A 22,108-nucleotide genomic window follows, 5' to 3' on the forward strand; every position below is an offset into this window, starting at 1 on the left:
ATGCGAAAGTGCTGTACAGATTTATAACACTTAAGGCTTGTCTACACAAGGATATCCAGGAAAATTAATCTGAATCAACTAAAGGTAATTTAAAGTGGATTAGTTAAACCACATTAAATCCCTGTGTGGCTGCTGTTGTTCAGAATCAGCGGCCTTAATTCAATTTGGCTTAATTCACTTGAATTCCTGTGAAACAATCTTAAGCAGAGGTTCTCAAACTATGGTCCGCGAGCTTCATTCAGGTGGTCCGCAGATAGATCCCTCTAGGGTGCGTGCCTGGGCAGCCGCACACAAGAGACTGAAGGTCCACCCACCTGATTACTGGAGCCGCGCAGGTGTGGCTCCACTAATTAGGTGCCTGGACCCTGGAGAAGATTCACATGTAAGGTCAGGTGGTGGCCTTATGGGGACTAAGGGGCAGGTGAGAGGGGGCAATGGGCTGAGAAGATGGGGTGGGGGAATTTGGGACATGCAGGGCTGCGGCGGCCAGAGAACGAGGCGACTTTCTCCAGCTCCAGGGCTGCAGCTCCCGGGGAGAGACACCCCCCTCCTTCCCAGCCTCAGCTCTGTGGTTGTTTTGGCGGGGGAGAGACCAAACTCCAACCCCAACTTGGGGGCTGCCACAGCAGGGGAGAGAGGGCACATCCATCGCATTAAAAAGGTAAAACTACTGATATTAAAATATGAGTTGTGTGCTTTTATTTGTAGAACAAAAACCATTATTGTTAAGGTTTTTTATATAGTGATTTTATCCAAAGAGCTTTACAGTAGTTAGCTAACGGTACAAACAACATTTGGAAAGATCATATTAAGTGGTCCGCCAAGACCCTCAGTAATTTTCAAGTGTATGCGGAAAAAAAGTTTGAGAACCACTGATCTAAAGGGTAAAGCATTTCACAAGATTTTGGAGAAGTCATGAACACGGCAATCACAACATGCCCCATGTAGAACAGATAAAAATAAGTACAAACCAACAATAAGATACTCCAATGGATACTAACACATTAACAGACTCCAACAGCAGAAGAGGTGAAGTATAAAGGCAAAATGTTAAGAGCTTGAGAAACAGGCACACATTCAGTGTTTCACAAAGGATGAGATGCTTACTAAGACTTTGCAAAGCTCTAAAAGTGGAGGCGAGGCAGGAATAAACATTGTATATCATTTTCTATCTATTCAGATGTTAGTTGCATATTACTTTGTAAAGTATAAAACTGGAACAAAATAATGGTGTGGACTTTCAAGAAGAGAAGAGGAATTAATCAGTGTGAGTGAACTAATGTATATTTTCTTTTTACCTTTCTAGGGCTTCCCGGAGGGTACAATCTGTGGTACACCTAAAAACAAAAAAAGTAGAAATTTAATGGAGAAGAATTAAAACTTGTAAGTAATGTATGCTGTTAATACAAAAACATAATATTAATACATGAAGGCACAATAAACCATTGCAACATGTACTATAGACTAATCCAAAGCCCACTGAAGTCATGTGTGGCCCTGGGAATACAAATCCCATACCTTTGAGCTCAAAGAAAATGGGACATATTGCTAAGTATCAGCAGCAGCATCTCAATGGTACTGCAGTCTCATTATTTCCCACAGTGGCCTCATACAGACATTAAACAGACTGACTGACAGACTACAAGGGTCTAGAACACCACAGGGCTGATTAGAGATTGTTCAAAAATACATGCCATCATCTTAAGAGGAAAAGAACAGAGCCAGTCAAGATTCTCAGCTGGTGTAAAATGTCATGTCTCCATTAACTAAAGTGGTGAAGATCTGCTCCCTGCTAGCTGAAGATGATCAACCAGCAAGGTCAGGCCATTCTCCATAACACACTCAGGCCTTGAACCATATTGACAGGGTTGAAACTCCATAGGCTATGGATGATATCAGAGCTGCTTTACCAAAACCTTCTCAACAAACATTCCGAAGCAGGAAAGGCTGGGAGTTGATTGGCAAGAATGTCAATGTCTAAAGAGCACTTCTTGAGCAAGGGGGACAAAAGAAAAAGAGCACACACAAATTTACACACATAATAGACACTGATCTGAATGTGTAATTGTGTGAGACACAGAGAGAAAGAAAAACAATATATAGCATAAATGGTGAAGATTTAAAATCATTCCAAGTAGTCTAAACTTTTGCCTACCTGCCCAGTTGCTGATATGACAGGCAAAGCATCTTGACTTCTAAGAAAGCATTCATTTTTCTTCTAGGTTCATACTCTCTTTCTTCCATCCCCTTTTCCCCCTCACCCAAAGCCTTAACTTTTACCATGCTTTACTTCCACAGTCATTTCAAGATAATTACATTGGGCTCACTTCATCCCTTCCATCTGCATATTCTATTTACAATGGCAGTAGAAGCATGGCCTGGAAAGTTACAAAACTAATTACTTTGGCTGGAAAGACAACATGGTCACTGAACTATATATTCACAATATCAAAATATAACCCATTTTTGTCCAGATTAAATAACAACATAACTAAGGGAGGCCTTGATTCTGCCACCCTTACTCACCCTGAATTATAACCTTACTATGCAAGTACAGTAACTCCTCACTTAAAGTCGTCCTGGTTAACATTGTTTCATTGCTGATCAATTAGGGAACATGCTCATTTAAAGTTGTGCAATGCTCCCTTCTAACATCGTTTGGCAGCTGCCTGCTTTGTCCACTGCTTGCAGGAAGAGCAGCCCGTTTCAGCTAGCTGGTGGGGGCTTGTAACCAGGATGGACTGGCAGCCCCCCATCAGCTTCCCCTATCAACTCTCCGCTCCCCTAAGTTCCCTGTGCTGCAGCCACCCAGCAGGCTGTCAATTGCAGGCTATCAATTACCAACAATTGTCATGTGCTGCTCCTGCCCTCTGCCTTGGAGCTGCTCCCAGAGACTCCTGCTTGCTGTGCAATGGGGGAAGAAGTGAGACTAATGTCAGGGTGTTCCCCTCCCCCCTGCTCCTGCACTCTGCTTACCCCTTCTCCATATAGAGCAGGGAGGAGACAGGGACGGAGAGAGACAGAGAGCTTGGGGCAGCAGCTGCTGTCTCAACTTCCTGATCCACTTAAAAAAACAATGCACTTAAGAGTGGGTCAGCTTACTTAAAGGGGCAGTGTGCATCTCTCTCTCTCTCCCACACACACAAGGTGTGTGTCTGTCTGTCTCTGTCTGCTAGGCTGTCTCTCCTCCCTCATGTTCATACTGCCTTGTGTGAGAGGCTACATTAACACCGTGTTAACCCTTGAGGGCTCAGTCGAGTGCTAGTTCATCTTTTAGCAGCAAGGCATTCCCTGGGAAATATCCCTCCCTCTTCCACCCTCTAACTTCACCACTTCAACCAAGCTTCACAATCATCATAGCTCTGAACAGTATTAAATTGTTTGTTTAAAACGTATATTGTGTGTATATCTCTAATATATATAGTTTTTTGTCTGGTGAAAAAAATTTCCCTGGAACCTAATCGCCCTATTTACATTAATTCTTATGGGGAAATTGGATTCGCTTAATATTGTTTTGCTTAAAGTCGCATTTTTCAGGAACATAACTACAACATTAAGCGAGGAGTTTCTGTAAAGCCTTTGAAGGCTCAATGAGAGTAAGGATGGGAGAATTTGGTCCAAAATGCTTAAAACACGGTGAGCAACTTTAAACCCAAATATATCTTGTTACCATGTTCATTAGATGCCTAATACACTGGGAATTCAGACTGTATATCGCACTAACAACAGAAGCTACACGGTTAACTTTGCATCTGATGTGTAGGGAGTTAACTCCAAAGTATTCTATTTTCAAAATCTAAGCATGCCTGCCAATGACCACAATAAAAACTATGAATAGTAAAATATTTTGACCTATACACAGCATCATAAATCTCTACTGATTTCTTATTCCCACATCTAGTTTTAACATTATTAAAGTGTTTTTTGTATCTGTGGGAAAAGCCAAAAGCAAACTAGATTGTTCAATCACTTATTAAGTCCCCGCATCTATAAAGTCAAATGACATTCCAGTCTAATAGTAATTTTGCTATAATTCTAAAGAAATAATAGGTTCTGCCAGTTCCAGTCTGAGTCTCCAGTTATTCATAAGTTATGTAAATCATCACATGAGGCACTGAATAAACCATCCTTAATGTACCCGAAGAAACTCTATTAATCCCTAGTGAAAAATTTGTCTTCCTGCGTTACAACTCCCATTAGTACAAAAACCTGCAAATTTTAAAGTTAGTCCGAGCTCTCTCTAACTTTATAAAATCTGAATATCACAAAAAAAAAACTGAAAGAAGGCCAATGAAAAATATTATCTGGGATAACCATTTCTAGGATCCCAATAGAATTGAACAGTGCTAGTATTTAACTAAATATTAATATTAACTAAATCTGAAATATCAAATCAGTATCTGAAGAGATCAGCCATATGCAAAACTTTCACTATCCCACACGGATATATGAATTAGAATACCAGTGGAAATGGTGTTTACAACACTGTTTGCTACACACTCACACACTGAATTATGCAGTTTTGCAATGAACAGGAAAATGGGTAAAACTCTTTTGGTGCAACTCAGGCCCCATTGAAATCACTGGCAGTTTGCCATTGACTTCAGTGGAGTCAGGCTTTCACCCCCAGACTTTAGTTCTAGTTCTTTGTAGCTCATGCTCATCAAAACAACTACCACATTCCCCAAGATTTCCGCACTGAAGCAGCGGCCCATTTCCCTGCAACTGCTCTCTAGCACTGTAGTTGAGAGGTGTGGGTTTGTTTTATCCTGACTGTTCTACACCATTCTTGTTCTCTCGCTGGCTGAGATCCTTGGACTGATCCAATAAGCAGGCACAGTTTGACAGAACACAGCTGCTTAGTATTGCAGCCTTCACAGACACAGCAGCTGATAATGGGAAACTAAGTATTCCATTGTGATTCAGTGCCCACAACATTTGGGGTGGGTACTCCAGTATAAAGTAAGATAACAATAGTTGTGTGTGTCTCTTTGGTTTTTAAACTGGTATCTAAGAAGGAGTGCCTGTTAGGCCAGAACGATGGACATCAGTTGAGAATGTGTTCTATTTTGGAACAATGGGGTAAATTCTCTTGTGGGGTAGATCAGCACAGCTCTACTGAAATTAAAAGAGTTCCATCAATTTACAGCAGTAGTGCATTTGGGTTCATGTTAGGAATGAGAATGAGTTCTATCATTTGCATGCTCAAGGATATTGAAATCTAGAAATACCTGATGTCTTCTGCTTAAATGAAGATTTGGAACACTATCTGTAACTGTTGCTTCTAAGTCTCAAATATATCAGGTTTCAGAGTAACAGCCGTGTTAGTCTGTATCCGCAAAAAGAAGAACAGGAGTACTTGTGGCACCTTAGAGACTAACAAATTTATTAGAGCATAAGCTTTCGTGGACTACAGCCCACTTCTTCGGATGCATATAGAATGGAACATATATTGAGGAGATATATATACACACACACACAGAGAGCATAAACAGGTGGGAGTTGTCTTACCAACTCTGAGAGGCCAATTAATTAAGAGGAAAAAAAAAAAAAAAAAAAAAAAACTTTTGAAGCAACCTAAAGCAAATACTCACCAGCAACCACACATCACTGAACAAAACCACTAACCCAGGAACCTATCCTTGTAACAAACCCCGATGCCAACTCTGTCCACATATCTATTCAAGTGACATCATCATAGGACCTAATCACATCAGCCATACCATCAGGGGCTCGTTCACCTGCACATCTACCAATGTGATATATGCCATCATGTGCCAGCAATGCCCCTCTGCCATGTACATTGGCCAAACCGGACAGTCTCTACGCAAAAGAATTAATGGACACAAATCTGACATCAGGAATCAAAATACTCAAAAACCAGTGGGAGAACACTTTAACCTGTCTGGTCATTCAGTGACAGACCTGCGGGTGGCTATATTACAACAGAAAAACTTCAAAAACAGACTCCAAAGAGAGACTGCAGAGCTAGAATTGATATGCAAACTAGACACAATCAACTCCGGTTTGAATAAGGACTGGGAATGGCTGAGCCATTACAAACATTGACTCTATCTCCCCTTGTAAGTATTCTCACACTTATTATCAAACTGTCTGAACTGGGCTAGCTTGATTATCACTTCAAAAGTTTTTTTTTTTCCTCTTAATTAATTGGCCTCTCAGAGTTGGTAAGACAACTCCCACCTGTTTATGCTCTCTGTGTGTGTGTGTGTGTATATATATCTCCTCAATATATGTTCCATTCTATATGCATCCGAAGAAGTGGGCTGTAGTCCACGAAAGCTTATGCTCTAATAAATTTGTTAGTCTCTAAGGTGCCACAAGTACTCCTGTTCTTCTTTTTGCAAATATATCAGGTTTACACTTGAGTATCAGCATGAGTGTCAAGCAAAAACACCAATAAAACTCTGCCAAAAGTTTTGGTGCTGAGGACTCTTAGACTCACCCAGACACTTGTGAATTTCTCAGACTTATCTGCCTTATGTAGTTCTCAGCTGCTATAGCACTCAGAACTACATAAGGCAGCTAATAGGACAGATGCAGTAAGAGATGGACTAGGCACTATCCTTAATTGCTAAGAGGAACAAAGGAAGCCAACTTTGAAAAAATGTTACGTGATGAGCAGCATGAAAACTGAAAGTTAATATAAAAATAGAATAGCAGCAGCAATAGGGAAGGATGGCCCGATTAGCATTCTGGAGAAGCAAAAACATTATGTGTTTGTGAATTTCTTCACTCTCTTGTACACCTATCTGGAAAATCTAGACTCTGTAACACTCCTTTAGTCCCTGATGAGAGAGAGGTGATGCCTGAGAAAAGAATCTCAGAGACAACTGCTCTCAGTGCACTGTGGCTTAAAAAACAACAACAAAAAAACACAAACACATTTCTCAAGCTGTTCCAGTCTAATAATGCCTGGTGAGGGACTACAAAAAGGATCACATTGTGGCTTCACATACATAGTCTTCCATTGAAGAATCACCTCTCTCCATACACAGAGATATTCAGGGGAGTGGAGAGAATTCAACCAAATAAGACTCCCACACAGGGTTGACAACCCTCCAGGATTGCCCTTGGGTCTCCAAGAATTAAATATAAATCTCCAGGAGACTGCTGAGAGCAACCCAGGAGATAAATCAAAGGGTTTTCTGAAAATGAATCTTGAATCCGATTTATACAGTAGTCCAGCCGGTGTTTAAAATGCCATGGTAATGTGCATTTGCCTGCCCAAAAGTTGCACTGTGCGGGCATTTCTTTACCTTGTGTGGTTGTGACTTTATGTCATGACCTAAAATCTGTGCACCGTAACTGATATACACATGCACACAGGAATGTTCGCATTGTCTCTTTAGACTATGTTACACAGCAACTGCCTCACACTTTCAAAAAAAAGAACAGAAATGGATGATGGTGAGGGTTCTTCAAAACATAGCATCTCCAAAAGTACCGTAAAAAAGAAAGTACTATTGTTTTTACAGTGACAACTTGTGTAAAGACCCTGATTACAAAAACCAGCTTTGCAAAGTTGATGAATTTACAGCAGAATGCATTATGTATCATCAAGCATTTTCCTTTAAAGGTTGTTAACATCCATGCAGAATGTATGAAATATAAGGAATTTGTGAAAAATCAGAAAAACACCTCAGATTACATCCTGTTTTGGGGTGGGGGGGGTTGGTTTTTTGGTAAAGAGGACACACCTCAAGAAATTCTAGTGATGGCAGCAGAAGTTGGAGGAATTTACTATGGTATGGTTCATCATTTAAGTTATGCTAGTCAAGACTGTGGTAACAAAATGCTTCTAAGATTTATACCAAAATCAGAAATTGCAAGAAAAATGTCTTGTCGACAGACAAAAACAACTAGTATTACTGAGACTGTTTTGGCACCAAAATCGCAAGAACTTTTGCTTAATGATCTTGAATTAGCAGGGTGTTTTTCAGTTGGATTGGATGCCTCTAATAAGGGAAATAGGAAGTTTTCCCCAGTAACTGTTCATCATTTTTCCGAGACAGAAGGGATTAAACATGACTTGCTTGATTTTTTACCATGATAACGACAAGACAAGTGAGGCCATTGCTGCATGCATTTCAAATATTATAAAAGAAAACAGCCTAGTATAAACTGTGTCAACTCATATAACTGATAATGCCTCTGTTTATTTTGGAAAACATGGGTCAGCTTATCAGGAGCTTAAACAACTGAATCACAGAATTATTGAGGTTGGACACAAATGCTACATCATTCATAACTGTATTAAAAATGGCATGAAAGCTTTGAGTTATGATGTTGAAAGTCTTGTCCTGAAAGTACATAGCGAGTTCTCTTCCTCTGCTAAAAAAACACTCTCTTAGTTCATTCTTCGAATTCATAGCTATTGAGCGTAAAGAACTTCTGCATCACATACCAACGAGGTGGCTGTCCCTTCTGCCTGCGATAGAACGAATCCTACAATGCTGGCCTTCATTAGAGGTGTATTTCATATCGGAGGGGGAAGAAGAATGTGTCAAGATTGTATGGGAAGCATTCAGTGAAGATGAGCAGGAGTCTCTCCTTCTTCGTTACATTTACTTTCTGCATAACCTGTTGGGAGGATTTCATGAAGCACTCAAAGCTAGAATGCAATAATGCCAGCTGTACAGAATTAGATTGTGTCATGGAAGGTCTTCTTTCTAAACTAAAGAGATGGAAAGAGGAAAAGTTCCATGGCAGATCAGCTGAGACTATTTTGTGCAATGTCTCTCCATCTAATAAGAGGAAATTTAAGGAGGAAGCAGATAAGGAATTGTCAAAATGCACTGCATACCTTGGTTTCAAGACATCTGTTTTCAAACAATGGGACAATGCCCTGGGACAATGAAGTAAAATGGGCTGATCTTGAGATGTTGGCTGAAGTTCTTCTCATTGAGATTGATTTTGACAAGCTGTTTGATGATTACAGTGTTTTACAGCAAATAAGAGGAGAAATCATTTCAAAGAAGCAAAAAATAGATCAAAAATGGGTAGAAGTTTTCAAACAAATACCAGAAAGTGGAAACAGCCAAATGTTTAAACTCGTGTCTTTCACACTTTCAATTGCAGACTCAAATGCCTACTGTGAAAGGGTTTTCAGTTTAATGACTCAGCTTTGGAGCAAAGAAACTGACTGAGTGAAAGTGTTGAGAAACAGAGTTATAGGTGTAACAGAACTACAGTATGTCGTGCACTGACTTTTATGAATACATCAAAAAGTCCCCAGAATTGCTGAAAGCGGCAAGAGGCCAACTGAAGTACAGATTTAAGAAGAAAAACTGTGAACAAAGGTTACTCCACTACAGGACACCTAACTTCTATAAGGTAAATGCAATAACATTTGATTTTAAGTCTAATCAATGAGCTTTTGCTGCATCTGTCATCCTTTAATGGTATGCTATATTCTGTATTTTTAAACAATGGAATTAACTAATGCAAACATGCACACAAACATTTAAACATGCATTAACAAGCAAAATAACCTAAACCCAATCTTGCTATTTAAAAATATGATTCACATTACAAGTGGAGATTTTGAAAAATTGTTTATTTAGGCAATATGCATCAATTATTATTCATACGACACTCCTTATTTCCACTGAAGGCAAAATGATGGCTCTCTAGTGAATGAATACAGTAGGTCAGTCATTAATGCCATTGTGTCATGTGATGAAACCTCCCGGAATAGATCCAAAGAGAGTTGGCAACCCTATTCCCACATTTGGCTTAAGTCAGGTAAGCTAAAGTTACTTTAGTGACATGAGAGAGACAAGGTGGGTGAGTTAATATCTTTTATTGGGCCAACTTCTGTTGGAGAGACAAGTTTTTGCACTCACAGAGAGCTCTTCATTGGCACTCTTTTTGGGCCCCTCAAACACAAAAAGTACTCCCTTGACTTTTTTGCAAGATGATCTTTCTTTCAAACTGCTTAGAATCCTGAGGGCAACATGGGCAAATAGACCCAACAAAGGTGGATTGTAGCAACACTTCACAAACTGAATACTTCTTGCACCACTTTAGCTACTGCATCTTTTGATTTATGAGTTGTATTGCTCTTTTTTTCCCCCCGTCATGAAAAGGCAGAAGTGAAAGAGTGAGTAGAAAATTCAGGCAGTACCAAGTCCTCGTTGCTAAAGACTGATGAAATTTGACTGGTGCTTCTGCCTAAAAAACTCAAGAATAGAGTGACTTATTGACTCAATCCAAGCTTGTGCACCGTACACTGAGAATCTTCTCAGGGCTTTTTTGGTTTGTTTGTTTTTTAAACAGTGAACTAGACAAAAACTCCACAGTATCAGCCATTAAGTAATTTTTGGCACTATTCTTGATAATTTTACCATTTCCTTCAAGTAATGGACCAATACCATTGTGAGGATTCTTTTTGTTTCTAAATATTTAAAAAACTCATTATCATCATCTAAATTATCAGGCTGTACTTATTTTAACACTTAAATCCTTACAAAGTTACTTTTACCTTCTCTAATAAATCAAGGAAATCTCAATATTCACAATGGATTCTTTTTACTCCAGATTAATGACACTTCCAAATATTTAGATGCTTCCTCTTGTATCTAGCACTAGTCCCCATGATGAACTTACATGCGCATTTCAGTGGTTCATTCAATTAAACATCTCTATAATACTACCCAAAAGCACAGAAATCTGGAGTACATACACAATTATTCTTGTGATAAAGTCATTTTCCACCCACTTCTTTGATTTACACCTGTAAATTGGTAGCAATGTACTTGGCTGAAGTGTTAGAAACTCCTAGATGGCTCATTATCACTTAAAATCTATACATAATCCTAAATATCTACTTAGCATACATGTCTTATTTCAAAACAGATTTTGTACAATTTTAATGGTCTTTTATCAGAGGGGTAGCCGTGTTAGTCTGAATCTGTAAAAAGCAACAGAAGGTCCTGTGGCACCTTTAAGACTAACAGAAGTATTGGGAGCATAAGCTTTCGTGGGTAAGAACCTCACTTCTTCAGATCTCCTGTCTTATTTTAGTAAAGTCCATTTGTGTGGAGGGTTGGTTATTTATGAAAGTCTCCAGGTTGGAGAGCTCTTTCTTGATGTTTTTCTGTTTGCTGTATAGGATGCTGATCAAGTGGTTCCTCAGTTTCTTTGATAGTGTATGGCATAATCTCTCACTGTGGTCTGTGCAGTATGTAGACAGCAATGGATTTTTCACCTTCATTCCATTTGGTATGATGTCCATCCATTTGCATTTGGAAAGGAAGATGACATCTGTCTGTATTTTGCAAGTTTCTTCATGAGGTTGATAGATTTCCATTCCATACGGCTAGATGCAGTGCCTTGCATGGTGTCAAGTATCAGAGGGGTAGCCGTGTTAGTCTGAATCTGTAAAAAGCAACAGAGGGTCCTATGGCACCTTTAAGACTAACAGAAGTATTGGGAGCATAAGCTTTCGTGGGTAAGAACCTCACTTCTTCAGATGCAAGTAATGGAAATCTCCAGAGGCAGGTATAAATCAGTATTGAGATAATGAGGTTAGTTCAATCAGGGAGGGTGAGGTGCTCTGCTAGCAGTTGAGGTGTGAACACCTCACAAGCAAGGAGAAGCTGCTTCTGTAGTTGGATAGCCATTCACAGTCTTTGTTTAATCCTGATCTGATGGTGTCAAATTTGCAAATGAACTGGAGCTCAGCAGTTTCTCTTTGGAGTCTGGTCCTGAAGTTGCATCTGAAGAAGTGAGGTTCTTACCCACGAAAGCTTATGCTCCCAATACTTCTGTTAGTCTTAAAGGTGCCACAGGACCCTCTGTTGCTTTTTAATGTTCTTTTAGTAGCTGGAGGCCTGGAAAGAGGATACAAGTGCTACTATCACTCACAGCTAATGGATATTCTCCTTTAGCTTAATTGCTAAACTAATCTTGGATACAAGGGTTCAATTCCCAAAAGAACAAATACCTTTCATTGTCCTCCAACACTTAGGCTTAAGCAGAATTCAGCATAAGTGTAAAGTAGAAAAAATGCTTATAATATTGTTTGCAGGTGTCCAGTTATTAGAGGATAGGATCATTACATAATGTTTAACATACTCAAGCCATATTCAGGGGTAGCCAGTTATTTTTTATTCCCTTTCCATTCTAATGCATTAAATCTAAGGATGTCATTCACAATGGAACTTGACACTGGCTGTGATTCAGTTGCTCAGCTAAATAGAATGTGTTTGCTTTTTTAGCGTTAGGCCAAGCTGCTGGACACATAATTTTTCATTAGCCTTTTATTCTACTCTACATTCTTACAGTGAGTGTTGCTTCTCCTCAACAGCCTACATTTCCACTGTTTTACACACCTTGAGTTGGCCCAACTACCATCTAGTTATTTAATATTCTACTCTTACTGGATTATACTGAAAAAACAATTAACAGCTAATCAGGAAATGCATTACTATATAAACAATAGTGTTTTAGATTTCCTCAGTCTATTTGAAGGGCTTATAATTTAGCTATAAAATGCTGAAAAGCATCAAAATTGCACTTCCGGTTTTCTGTGTTATTCCTGATACAGGAAATTACAAGGATTTAAAAATATTTATTAGCAATAACAACTACTTTTTCAAACTTAAGATGTACTTATATGAGAAAAAACATAAAATAGTCAGTTGAGGTGGTTATCAGTAAGCTGAAAATTTGTGGAATCTATTAGAAAAAGACCAGCATTATATACCACTTTAGTGAATCCACCTTGACTTCATCTAGCCTCATGTCATAGAAGCTGCTTTCACGTTGGCACAGATCTCTACATTTTGATATGAGAGAAGCAAAGATCAAAGTTCATTCACGATAGTGGAAGAGGAGGTTTGGCAACAAATTGAAAAAAGCAACAGAGTGCAAAAGATCTGGATAATGCTCTAGTTGCAAATAGTCCCCAAATACATCCATATACGTATCAAAAAGAGGATTCTATTTTAAAAATTATAGATTTGGCAACGGTGCCATCATCTTCTCCTTTATAGCAACCTGTACAGACTTGCTTAGGATTCTGTTGATTTGTCAGCTATCACAAAAACTAATTAGATATGCATTTATTGTTCATCTCTACTATACTGTCACTATATTTAAATGCTATACTAGTATTTCAACCATAAATTTCCTTTTTTGAGTTAACACTTCATCACTCAAATCATTTTAAAACCATACAAGTTAATACCAGAACTGGGTGAGTAACTTCTTAGATTTTTTAAAATAATTTTGCAGAGACTGTGTTACCAGATAGGTGCTAGAACTAGAGGTAATAGGGTGATACCGCATCCCCTGGCTTGAAGTGGTTTCCATCATATACAGGGTTTACAGTTAGATTCAATAGCTCTCAGCACCCCCACAGTGCAAAGTGTTCGAGCACCCCAGTGTTACACCCTTTGTGTGCTGGTTTCCACCAACATTCTAGCAAACAAGCTTGTTGGCAGTACAAGTGTTAAGTGAATATGGTAGAATAGTAAGAAAAATAATTTAGATTTTGTAATATTAAATATTCACATTGGGAACCTAAGAGTAATACTCCTCCAGTCAGGAAACAGAAACATACTTTGTAACCTGCAAGTCCAGTCAAAACAGTTCAAACTTTGAAAATCAAGCACTTACAATCAACTGCTTGTGAACAAGTTACAGACCAAAAAGTACTGGAAGAAATCATTTCAGTTTCAAATAATTAATAATTCAAGAAAAAAGTGGTTTATGAGAGCCAATTCACAAACAGAAAAACCAAATTCACTATTTAAATTATTCAGCCTGCTCTTGTTAGTAATATTCAGTTATATGACTGTGTCAAAGTTCCACATGCAGGACTGTAGACAATACCTTTGAAAGCATGTAAGTTTGGATCATTGAGTTCAGGGCACCAGGGGACACATTGACAGAATATATGCAAGCATTATTTTTCAAGCATTTTGGTACCATCCTTTCACTCAATATTTAAGGACGCATTAGAATCATAGAATATCAGGGTTGTAAGGGACCTCAGGAGGTCATCTAGTCCAACACCCTGCTCAAAGCAGGACTATTCCCCAACTAAATCATCCCAGCCAGGGCTTTGTCAAGCCTGATCTTAAAAACCTCTAAGGAAGGCGATTCCACCACCTCCCTAGGTAACCCATTCCAGTGCTTCACCACCCTCCTAGTGAAAAAGTTTTTCCTAATATCCAACCTAAACCTCCCCCACTGCAATTTGAGACCATTACTCCTTGTTCTGACATCTGCTACCACTGAGAACAGTCTAGATCCATTCTCTTTGAAACCCCCTTTCAGGTAGTTGAAAGCAGCTATCAAATCCCCCCCTCATTCTTCTCTTTTGCAGACTAAACAATCCCAGTTCCCTCAGACTCTCCTCATAAGTCATGTGCTCCAGCCCCCTAATCATTTTTTGTTGCCCTCTGCTGGACTCTTTCCAATTTTTCCACATCCTGCTTGTTGTGTGGGACCCAAAACTGGACACAGTACTCCAGATGAGGCCTCATCAATGTCGAATAGAGGGGAATGATCATGTACCTCGATCTGCTGGCAATGCCCCTACTTATGCAACTCAAAATCCCGTTAGCCTTCTTGGCAACCAGGGCACACTGTCGACTCATATCCAGCTTCTCATCCACTGTAACCCCTAGGTCCTTTTCTGCAGAACTGCTGCCTAGCCATTTGGTCCCTAGTCTGTAGCAGCGCATGGGATTCTTCCGTCCTAAGTGCAGGACTCTGCACTTGTCCCTGTTGAACCTCCAATTTGTCTTGGTCCCTCTGTATCCTATCCCTACTCTCCAGTGCATCTACCACTCCTCCCAGTTTAGTGTCATCTGCAAACTTGCTGAGGGTGCAGTCCACATCATCCTCCAGATCATTAATCCTCCAGATCATTGAAGTTCTTCAAGGAAGAACTCTGTGGAATTGAGCCTGAATGTATTCTTGTTGCATCTCACAAATTCAGGCTAGCCATGGGCAACTCACTAAAGGGTCTCCTCACAAAAGTACCCAAATTGGGTGCTTTTCTTCATCTTCTGAATCTGCAAAACTGAAACTAAGTTACACAGGAACAGGCTCTCTCGTGGGATTTTTGTATTTCTAGCCCCATCAGAACACACTCTAAGTGGCTTATCATGCAGTATTTTATCTTTTCTGGTCCCACCCGGAACCAAGGAATGCAGAGGTCTTCAAAAAGAAAAACAAAACCACAAACCATGTGCCAACTTCTCAGCTGGTCAGAGTCACCACTGAGGTCAATACAGCTATGGCAGTACATACCAGTGGAGGGCTCAGTCCCATATATTTAAAAAAAAAAAAATGTATCAAACCTCAAAACATTCAATTCACAATTCTTAGTTTATCTGAACCAGTTTGAAAATCACTGAGATGCACAGAAGCTAATGTATACAGAAAGTCTCTAATCATTCTTCAGTATTCAGTTCTAAGCTCATGCAGATGAGCTCCTGCAAGATCTATTCATGTTAGTTCAGCTGTTCATTGTGAAAAATGTTGAACTTTCTGCATTTAACCTTTCCATTGCTACATTTTAAAAAACGATTCCCCTCTCCTTTCTATATACAAAAATTGTATATACCAGATGTCATGCTGTCTGGAGTGGCTCATGCTATCTGGGATGACAGAAAAATATTACTCCAGACTGTAATAACTCTCCCTAGAAATCTCTGTGGAACTGGAACAAGTGTGTCTGTCTGTTTCAGCCCCAGACCTCCCAATGTCCACTTCTGTCTCCAGTCTTCCCAAACTTGACCCTCTACCCCAGCACAGACTCTGGGCCTTTGGAGCACCATCTCTGGGGTCTGGAGAGGCAGGAAAGGCCAGTGCTGTGAAATTTACATGAAGGCCGGGGAATCTGAACAGAGTCCCCTGTTCACATGGATTGGAGGGGAGGGGGGAGAGAGGGGAGGGAACATGATGATTCCACCTCATTATGGAACTGGCATCACAAAACAGACAGAAGTGTACTGTCAAATACTATACCAACTGTAACCAGAGGAAATTTTGTCTTCAGTGGGACTAGGACACGGCCAATAAATTTCAAATTACAATTATTTTTTCTTTAAGAATTATATTGATGTAAAAAATTTAGAATAATAGAATCATAGGACTGGAAGGGACCTCGAGAGGTCATCTAGTACAGTCCCCTGCATTCACGGCAGGACTAAGTATTATCTAGACCATCCCTGACAAGTGTTTGTCTAACCTACTCTTTAAAATCTCCAATGATGGAGATTCCACAACCTCCCCAGGCAATTTATTCCATTGCTTAACCACCCTGACAGTTAGGAAGGTTTTCCTAATGTCCAACCTAAACCGCCCTTGCTGCAATTTAAGCCCATTGCTTCTTGTCCTATGCTCAGAGGTTAAGAAGAACAATTTTTCTCCCTCCTCCTTGTAATAACCTTTTATGTACTTGAAAACTGTTATGTCCCCTCTCCGTCTTCTCTTCTCCAGACTAAACAAACCCAATTTTTTCAATCTTCCCTCACAGGTCATGTTTTCTAGACCTTTAATCATTTTTGTTGCTCTTCTCTGGACTTCCTCCAATTTGTCCACATCTTTGCACATTTCAGGACACAATACTCCAGTTGAGGCCTAATCAGTGCAGAGTACAGCGGAAGAATTACTTCTCGTGTCTTGCTTACAATACTCCTGTTAATACATCCCAGAATGATTGCTTTTTTTGCAACAGCATTACACTGTTGACTCATATTTAGCTTCTGGTCCACTATGATCCCTTTCCGCAGTACTCCTTCCTAGGCAGTCATTTCCCACTTTGTATGTATTGCATGCTATTTGGTTCCACTTTGTTTAAAACCTTCGTAAGCGACTGATATTCATCAGTCCATCAAATGGGTATTTTGCATAGGTTTTACTACACAGAGAAAATGGAAAATGCTGGCAAAAATTAAGAAGATATGTAAACAGCAGCTCAATATCAAAGAGCTGACAGATATAATTTATCTACCACAGTTCTAAAGGTCTGCAACATCAAAACACATTTTCAGACAATGAATAGGAGGGTCTTGTTCAGCTGCAGGATTTACTGATTCAATGCTGTCTGTTTACAGCGCTGCTTTCCCCCCCCCCCCCACCCTTGTGAAAGCCATGGTGACTCATCAGGTGATTTCTTCTCTCTGACATGAATCCCAAAGACCAAAACCATCTTACAAACACGGTACATACAGATAAGTTGTTATTGCTGAAGGTCATCCCAAATACAGGTACAAGCACAAAAACATTTATGCTTCAAAATATGATGCTTATGTTATCATGTGAAATATGTAGACATCCAAAACAATGCAATTTCATTTTAACCTTTGCAGGAGGTCAAGTTATACTGGTGCTGGGTAGCAGATTTTCTTGAAAGCCTGAAATTGCACTGAATTATTTTGACCTTAAATGGTCCAAGATAAAGATATTTACAATATGCATATCTACCTACTGTACATGGAATAGTAGCACATTATTGCTAATAGCATTGAGGTTATTGTAATATTTCAGATTTACTCAAACAGATTTGCTAGCTGATATACTGAAGGTACATAATGGTGGAAAGTCACCATGGAAACACTGAACAACTACATATTTTTCCATGGCAACCAGACCTCCATGGAATACTAATGAGTGCCCATGGCAACGGGAAGTTAAAGAGAGGATGTCTGGAGATCAAATATTTCATGTATCATTTATAACAAAAGCTATAAATATATTTGTACATTTACTATAGAAAAATCTCAATGGCTTTTGAAACCATCAAAATAGAATAAAAATAATCCACGGCACTGCTGTGAAATGTAAAATGCTACATTACTTGCATAAATGCAGAGAGCTATGTTATTGCAATATTAAGGCTGTGTTTGAATTTCACAAATGTCAGAAATTTTAGAGTCAGGGTTCCCAAACTCTTCATGTCTTCCACATATGGAAAGCATTACAAATGACTATTATCAAATCCTAATGAAATATGCAGGGACACAAAATTCTAGGAACAGAAAAGGGTACAATTCTTTCCCACTATATTGCAATTGACAAGTATCAGATTGCCATTGTGTGACTATTCTGATAGGGACAGATAGTGTTGACCAGTGGTGAGAAGATGGGACTTGGGTGTCAAGGGACCCTACTTACATTAAAAGAATGTTTCATTAGTTCATCCTTGTAAAGCTTGGGTTTTTGTGGGGGGCGGGGGGGAGGAAGTAGGGGGATGTTAGATCCTTGACTGAATGCTTTACTCTATACAAGAGCAAATTTTGTAATTACAGGTGAGAGTTTCTATACTAACTGGCATTTGCGGTAACAAAATTGTAGGTCAAGACTTTTCCTTCTTCATAAACATGTTTTCATTGGTTGCATCACCATTGCAATTTTTACCCATCTAGTTTCTTTGATGCTCTAAAATAAATCTCCACGTAACACCTCCTGAACAGAAACTCAGTACTGAGGTCTGCAAGATCCAAAAGGAAAATTCTTCTCAATGGTTCCAGAATTAGCATTTTTATCCAACTGAACTCAAAGTGTAAAAAAAAAATTAATGAGTAAGAAGACAAAACATATCTACACAACTCTCCCTCAACACTGTTAGATCAACCATAAATATGCTCAGGGTTCAACAAGCATTCCACACATGTGGTTGTGAGAAGAAAAGGAGCTTAGAGAAGCTTTATGACTTTAAAAAAAATAAATAACTGAGGGCATTCACATAGATTAGGAAATGCCAATATTTAGGGGAAATTTTAATTTCAGACCTGGAATTTATTCTTCTGCATTTATTGTAACTTTCATCTGACCATGATCTATGGTTTACTATGCTTCTATTATTGCTTTTAGCTATGATATATTTGATGTCCTGTTTTTCAGAGCTCTATTGTGGTTCTATCTTCTACAGCCACATTATGATGACATTGACATGTTCCTATGGGTGGAGAGCAGGAATGCAGCACCAGCTGCAGTCCCAGAGGCATTTTGCCTGTAAAGAAAAGAAATGGGGGAATGATTCAACAGGAGCTAGAGTGGATCAAACTACAGGCCCATTCTGGAGATGCTGCAGCCAGCTGGTGCAGAAAGAGGGTGTCATCAATGCATTCACCTTTCTCCTTGCAGTGCATGGGTGAGGAGAGATCTAGCATTGTTGGCTGAACTCTCATTACCTTAGTGCTTATTTTAGGTTTGTTTTGATTTATAAAAGGTGATGACCACAATTTGCAAGAGTATATGAAATAACACCAAACAAAATAAGAAATGACCACCACCACAGTCCAGCCAACCAACTCAAAACACATAACACAAACAAGCAACCAGCCAAGGCATTCAACTCAACAGTTCCTCACCCTCTTCAGAACCCAGATAGCCAGCCCTCCACAAATGCTAGTCTAGACAATATTTGAGTCTTGCAGAATGCCCTGAAGGTTATTTCACAGAGAGTTTCAAAGTGAAGGACTTTGTTAAATGCTCCCTCCCTTTTAAAATGAGGCAGAAGCTTGAGAGCCTCCCTTGTTTGTATCAGCAGCGATATCACACAAGAAGAAAAAAGGCCTGTGGCAGGAAGGCCTTAGGCTACTTAAGGCATTTGGGGAGTGCAAGCACCAAGATTTCAGCTCCCACCATGCAGGTGCACATGGCAGTGGGAGAGAAGAAGTTTGCTTTTTATTTATTATTTGTATAACGGTAAGGCCCAGAGATCCACATCAGGATTGGGACCTCATTGCATGGGGAGTTGCACAAACATGAAATTAAATAGCCCCAGCCTGGGGGGAAAAAATATACTTGTTTTTCCTCCTCTCCTTTGCACACTAGTGCAAGATCATCCAGAATCTGACCTATGACATTCATGTATTTGCACTGCAGTGTCTCTGGATGTATACAAGTCAGTTACTATATCTCACATATAACAGAACAATGAAATTGGTAACTGGAGGTAAAAAAAATCTGCCTCGTGTTATGGGTATGTCACAACAGTTTTACAGTTGCACAGCTGCTCGGACATCAGTCTCCTATTACTCAGAGTCACTGTGACAGCTGATGCTATGCAATAGTAAAGCCCCAAACAAGTAGCTTCAAACATCAGACACAGCCCTCTAGAGCTGAGTGTGGTGGGGTTCTCCCATCATCTGTTAGAGAAGGGAAAGAATGCCAAGTGGAGTCACGCCCAATCACCTGTTGGGTGATTGACTGATTGCCTTCCAGCCAGAGAGGGCAGAGCTAGGTAAGGGCCATTAAACACCTGGGCATTATCAGAAGCCTGGGGGAGCTCAGTAGGTGGAGACTGAGGAGAAAGCAGGATTCTGCTGTAAGAAGAGAGTCATAGAGATGTAGACAGGCTCTTGTGAGATGAGCCCTCAAGGAGAACTGAGAGTAAAGTTGGCAGTTTTGATGTAGCCCTGTGAAGGGGCTAAGGATCTTCTTGTTTACCACTGACTGAAGCTTATTACTTTGCATTTTTGATACCCTGAAAAGGGATGAGACTGGAGAAGCGTCCTGGCCAGAGGGCTAAGTGAACACAAAGACAAGCTGGTGAAGCACAGCAGAAGCTGCCAAAAGGAGTGTTAGAGGTGCAGATCAGTTCAACTCTGACTCTGAACTCAAGGCGGCACTCAGCCTGTGGGCAGAGGCGGTTATACAGAGGTTACACCTTTTTTGTCTAGAGACGAGGTATCAGCTGTGTTCACCAATCTAATCTCCCCAAATGTAGTTTTCCTGGCCCAAACGGAAGCTCGAGTATCAACATTTTTTAATTGTACATGATGGGGAGGGGGAGGAGTGTTCAGGTTTGAAATCCTGAATACAAACTTGCCATAAAGGGGCTATTCTCCAGTTTGGACACTACAGGAATCTCATACGAGCAGCTCATTTTGAAAGACTTTCATGGTTTAGGGCTGAAATCTCACCAGAAGAGCTCACAATATTTCAGAGTCATAGAACCTGAAATGCAGCCTTTATTCAGCCTCTGTGGCAAATCTAACCTTAAACCTAACCTGGTTCCAAGCCTTGCTGACTTGTCCTTTCTCTAATTAATTTGTATGTTTGTAAATGCATATGATTAGACCAATGTAATGTACACATTCAGAATCTGTAACGTACAGCTTTTAATGAATTGCATACACAGATTAAGTGGCATGGATAAGAGTGATCTGGTATAAACATTGGGCACACAGTGAAAACAAGACAAGAACCAGGGCACAAACTATTTAATTTTAGAATCGATTAGCTTATTGACAAATAATTTATACATAAAACATGTTATTAAATTTATAAATACAAATTTAATTAGAAGAGAAAATGAAAGAAAGGATTAAAAATTTGTTTGCACAACATCATAACACACAACATGACAAACCTTCATTTTATAGGAAAAATTCTGCAGTCACATCCCATGTAATCTCAGTGCATGGGGCCTCCTCAGTTTCATTGGAATTGCACAGACCATTATTCAGTGCAGAATTTTGCCATATTTATTTAAACTGGTTATATAGGACTGAGTTTAAATTATGCTTGCTTTAATTATTTTAACTTCCGCAGATGTACAATCATAAAAAGAAAGATGATGTAGTGTCCCATTCGCCTGTCGGTACATGTCCATTCATGCTAATAAGAACTGAATATCAGAAGAGAGATGAGATACCTGTAGTAATTAATATGACTATCAAGCAGTTATGTTTCTATCACGCTTCAGGCAGAGACTGAGCTTACATTCTAACCCCTATTTTCAGCCACAAACTACTTTGCCTTTTCAGGCTGACATGTTTCATCCGCTCTATTCCTCTCTCCTGAATTCTGATGCCTGAATGCTTAGCTTTCACTAGGGTCATTACTAGTAGATGTGCATTATCTACCATGTAGGGAAATGAATTTAGCAGATCTGGGGCTGGAAATAGGATCTTCCTTCATTCACAAGGCAGACAAACGTTTTATTTCCTTTGCTAGAGATTAACTGAAAAGCTTTTTACCATGAAAGGGAAATTTTAGCAGGTGAGCCATGGGAAGTAAATAAGCCCTCCAGTGACATAGCCAAAACTGATGCTTGGAGAACCTAGGAAAATCTGCAACTAGAACAGATGCCTTTACTTATTCTAGGAGA

The 22,108-nt window shown here is 39.6% G+C and overlaps 1 protein-coding gene across 2 annotated transcripts in view; it reads right to left on the reverse strand.

Moving 5' to 3' along the window:
- ANK3 (ankyrin 3) overlaps positions 1-22,108 on the reverse strand; it is a 548,316-nt gene that overhangs the window by 476,048 nt on the left and 50,160 nt on the right. For both annotated transcript variants that reach the window (XM_065553406.1, XM_065553396.1), the window contains exon 2: positions 1,299-1,337. In XM_065553406.1, coding sequence (XP_065409478.1) covers positions 1,299-1,337 — 39 coding nt within the window. The remainder of the gene's footprint in view (positions 1-1,298; positions 1,338-22,108) is intronic.

The sequence above is a fragment of the Chrysemys picta genome, chromosome 7 (genome assembly GCF_011386835.1).
Source record: "Chrysemys picta bellii isolate R12L10 chromosome 7, ASM1138683v2, whole genome shotgun sequence".
In the NCBI taxonomy this organism is placed as follows: Eukaryota; Metazoa; Chordata; order Testudines; family Emydidae; genus Chrysemys; species Chrysemys picta.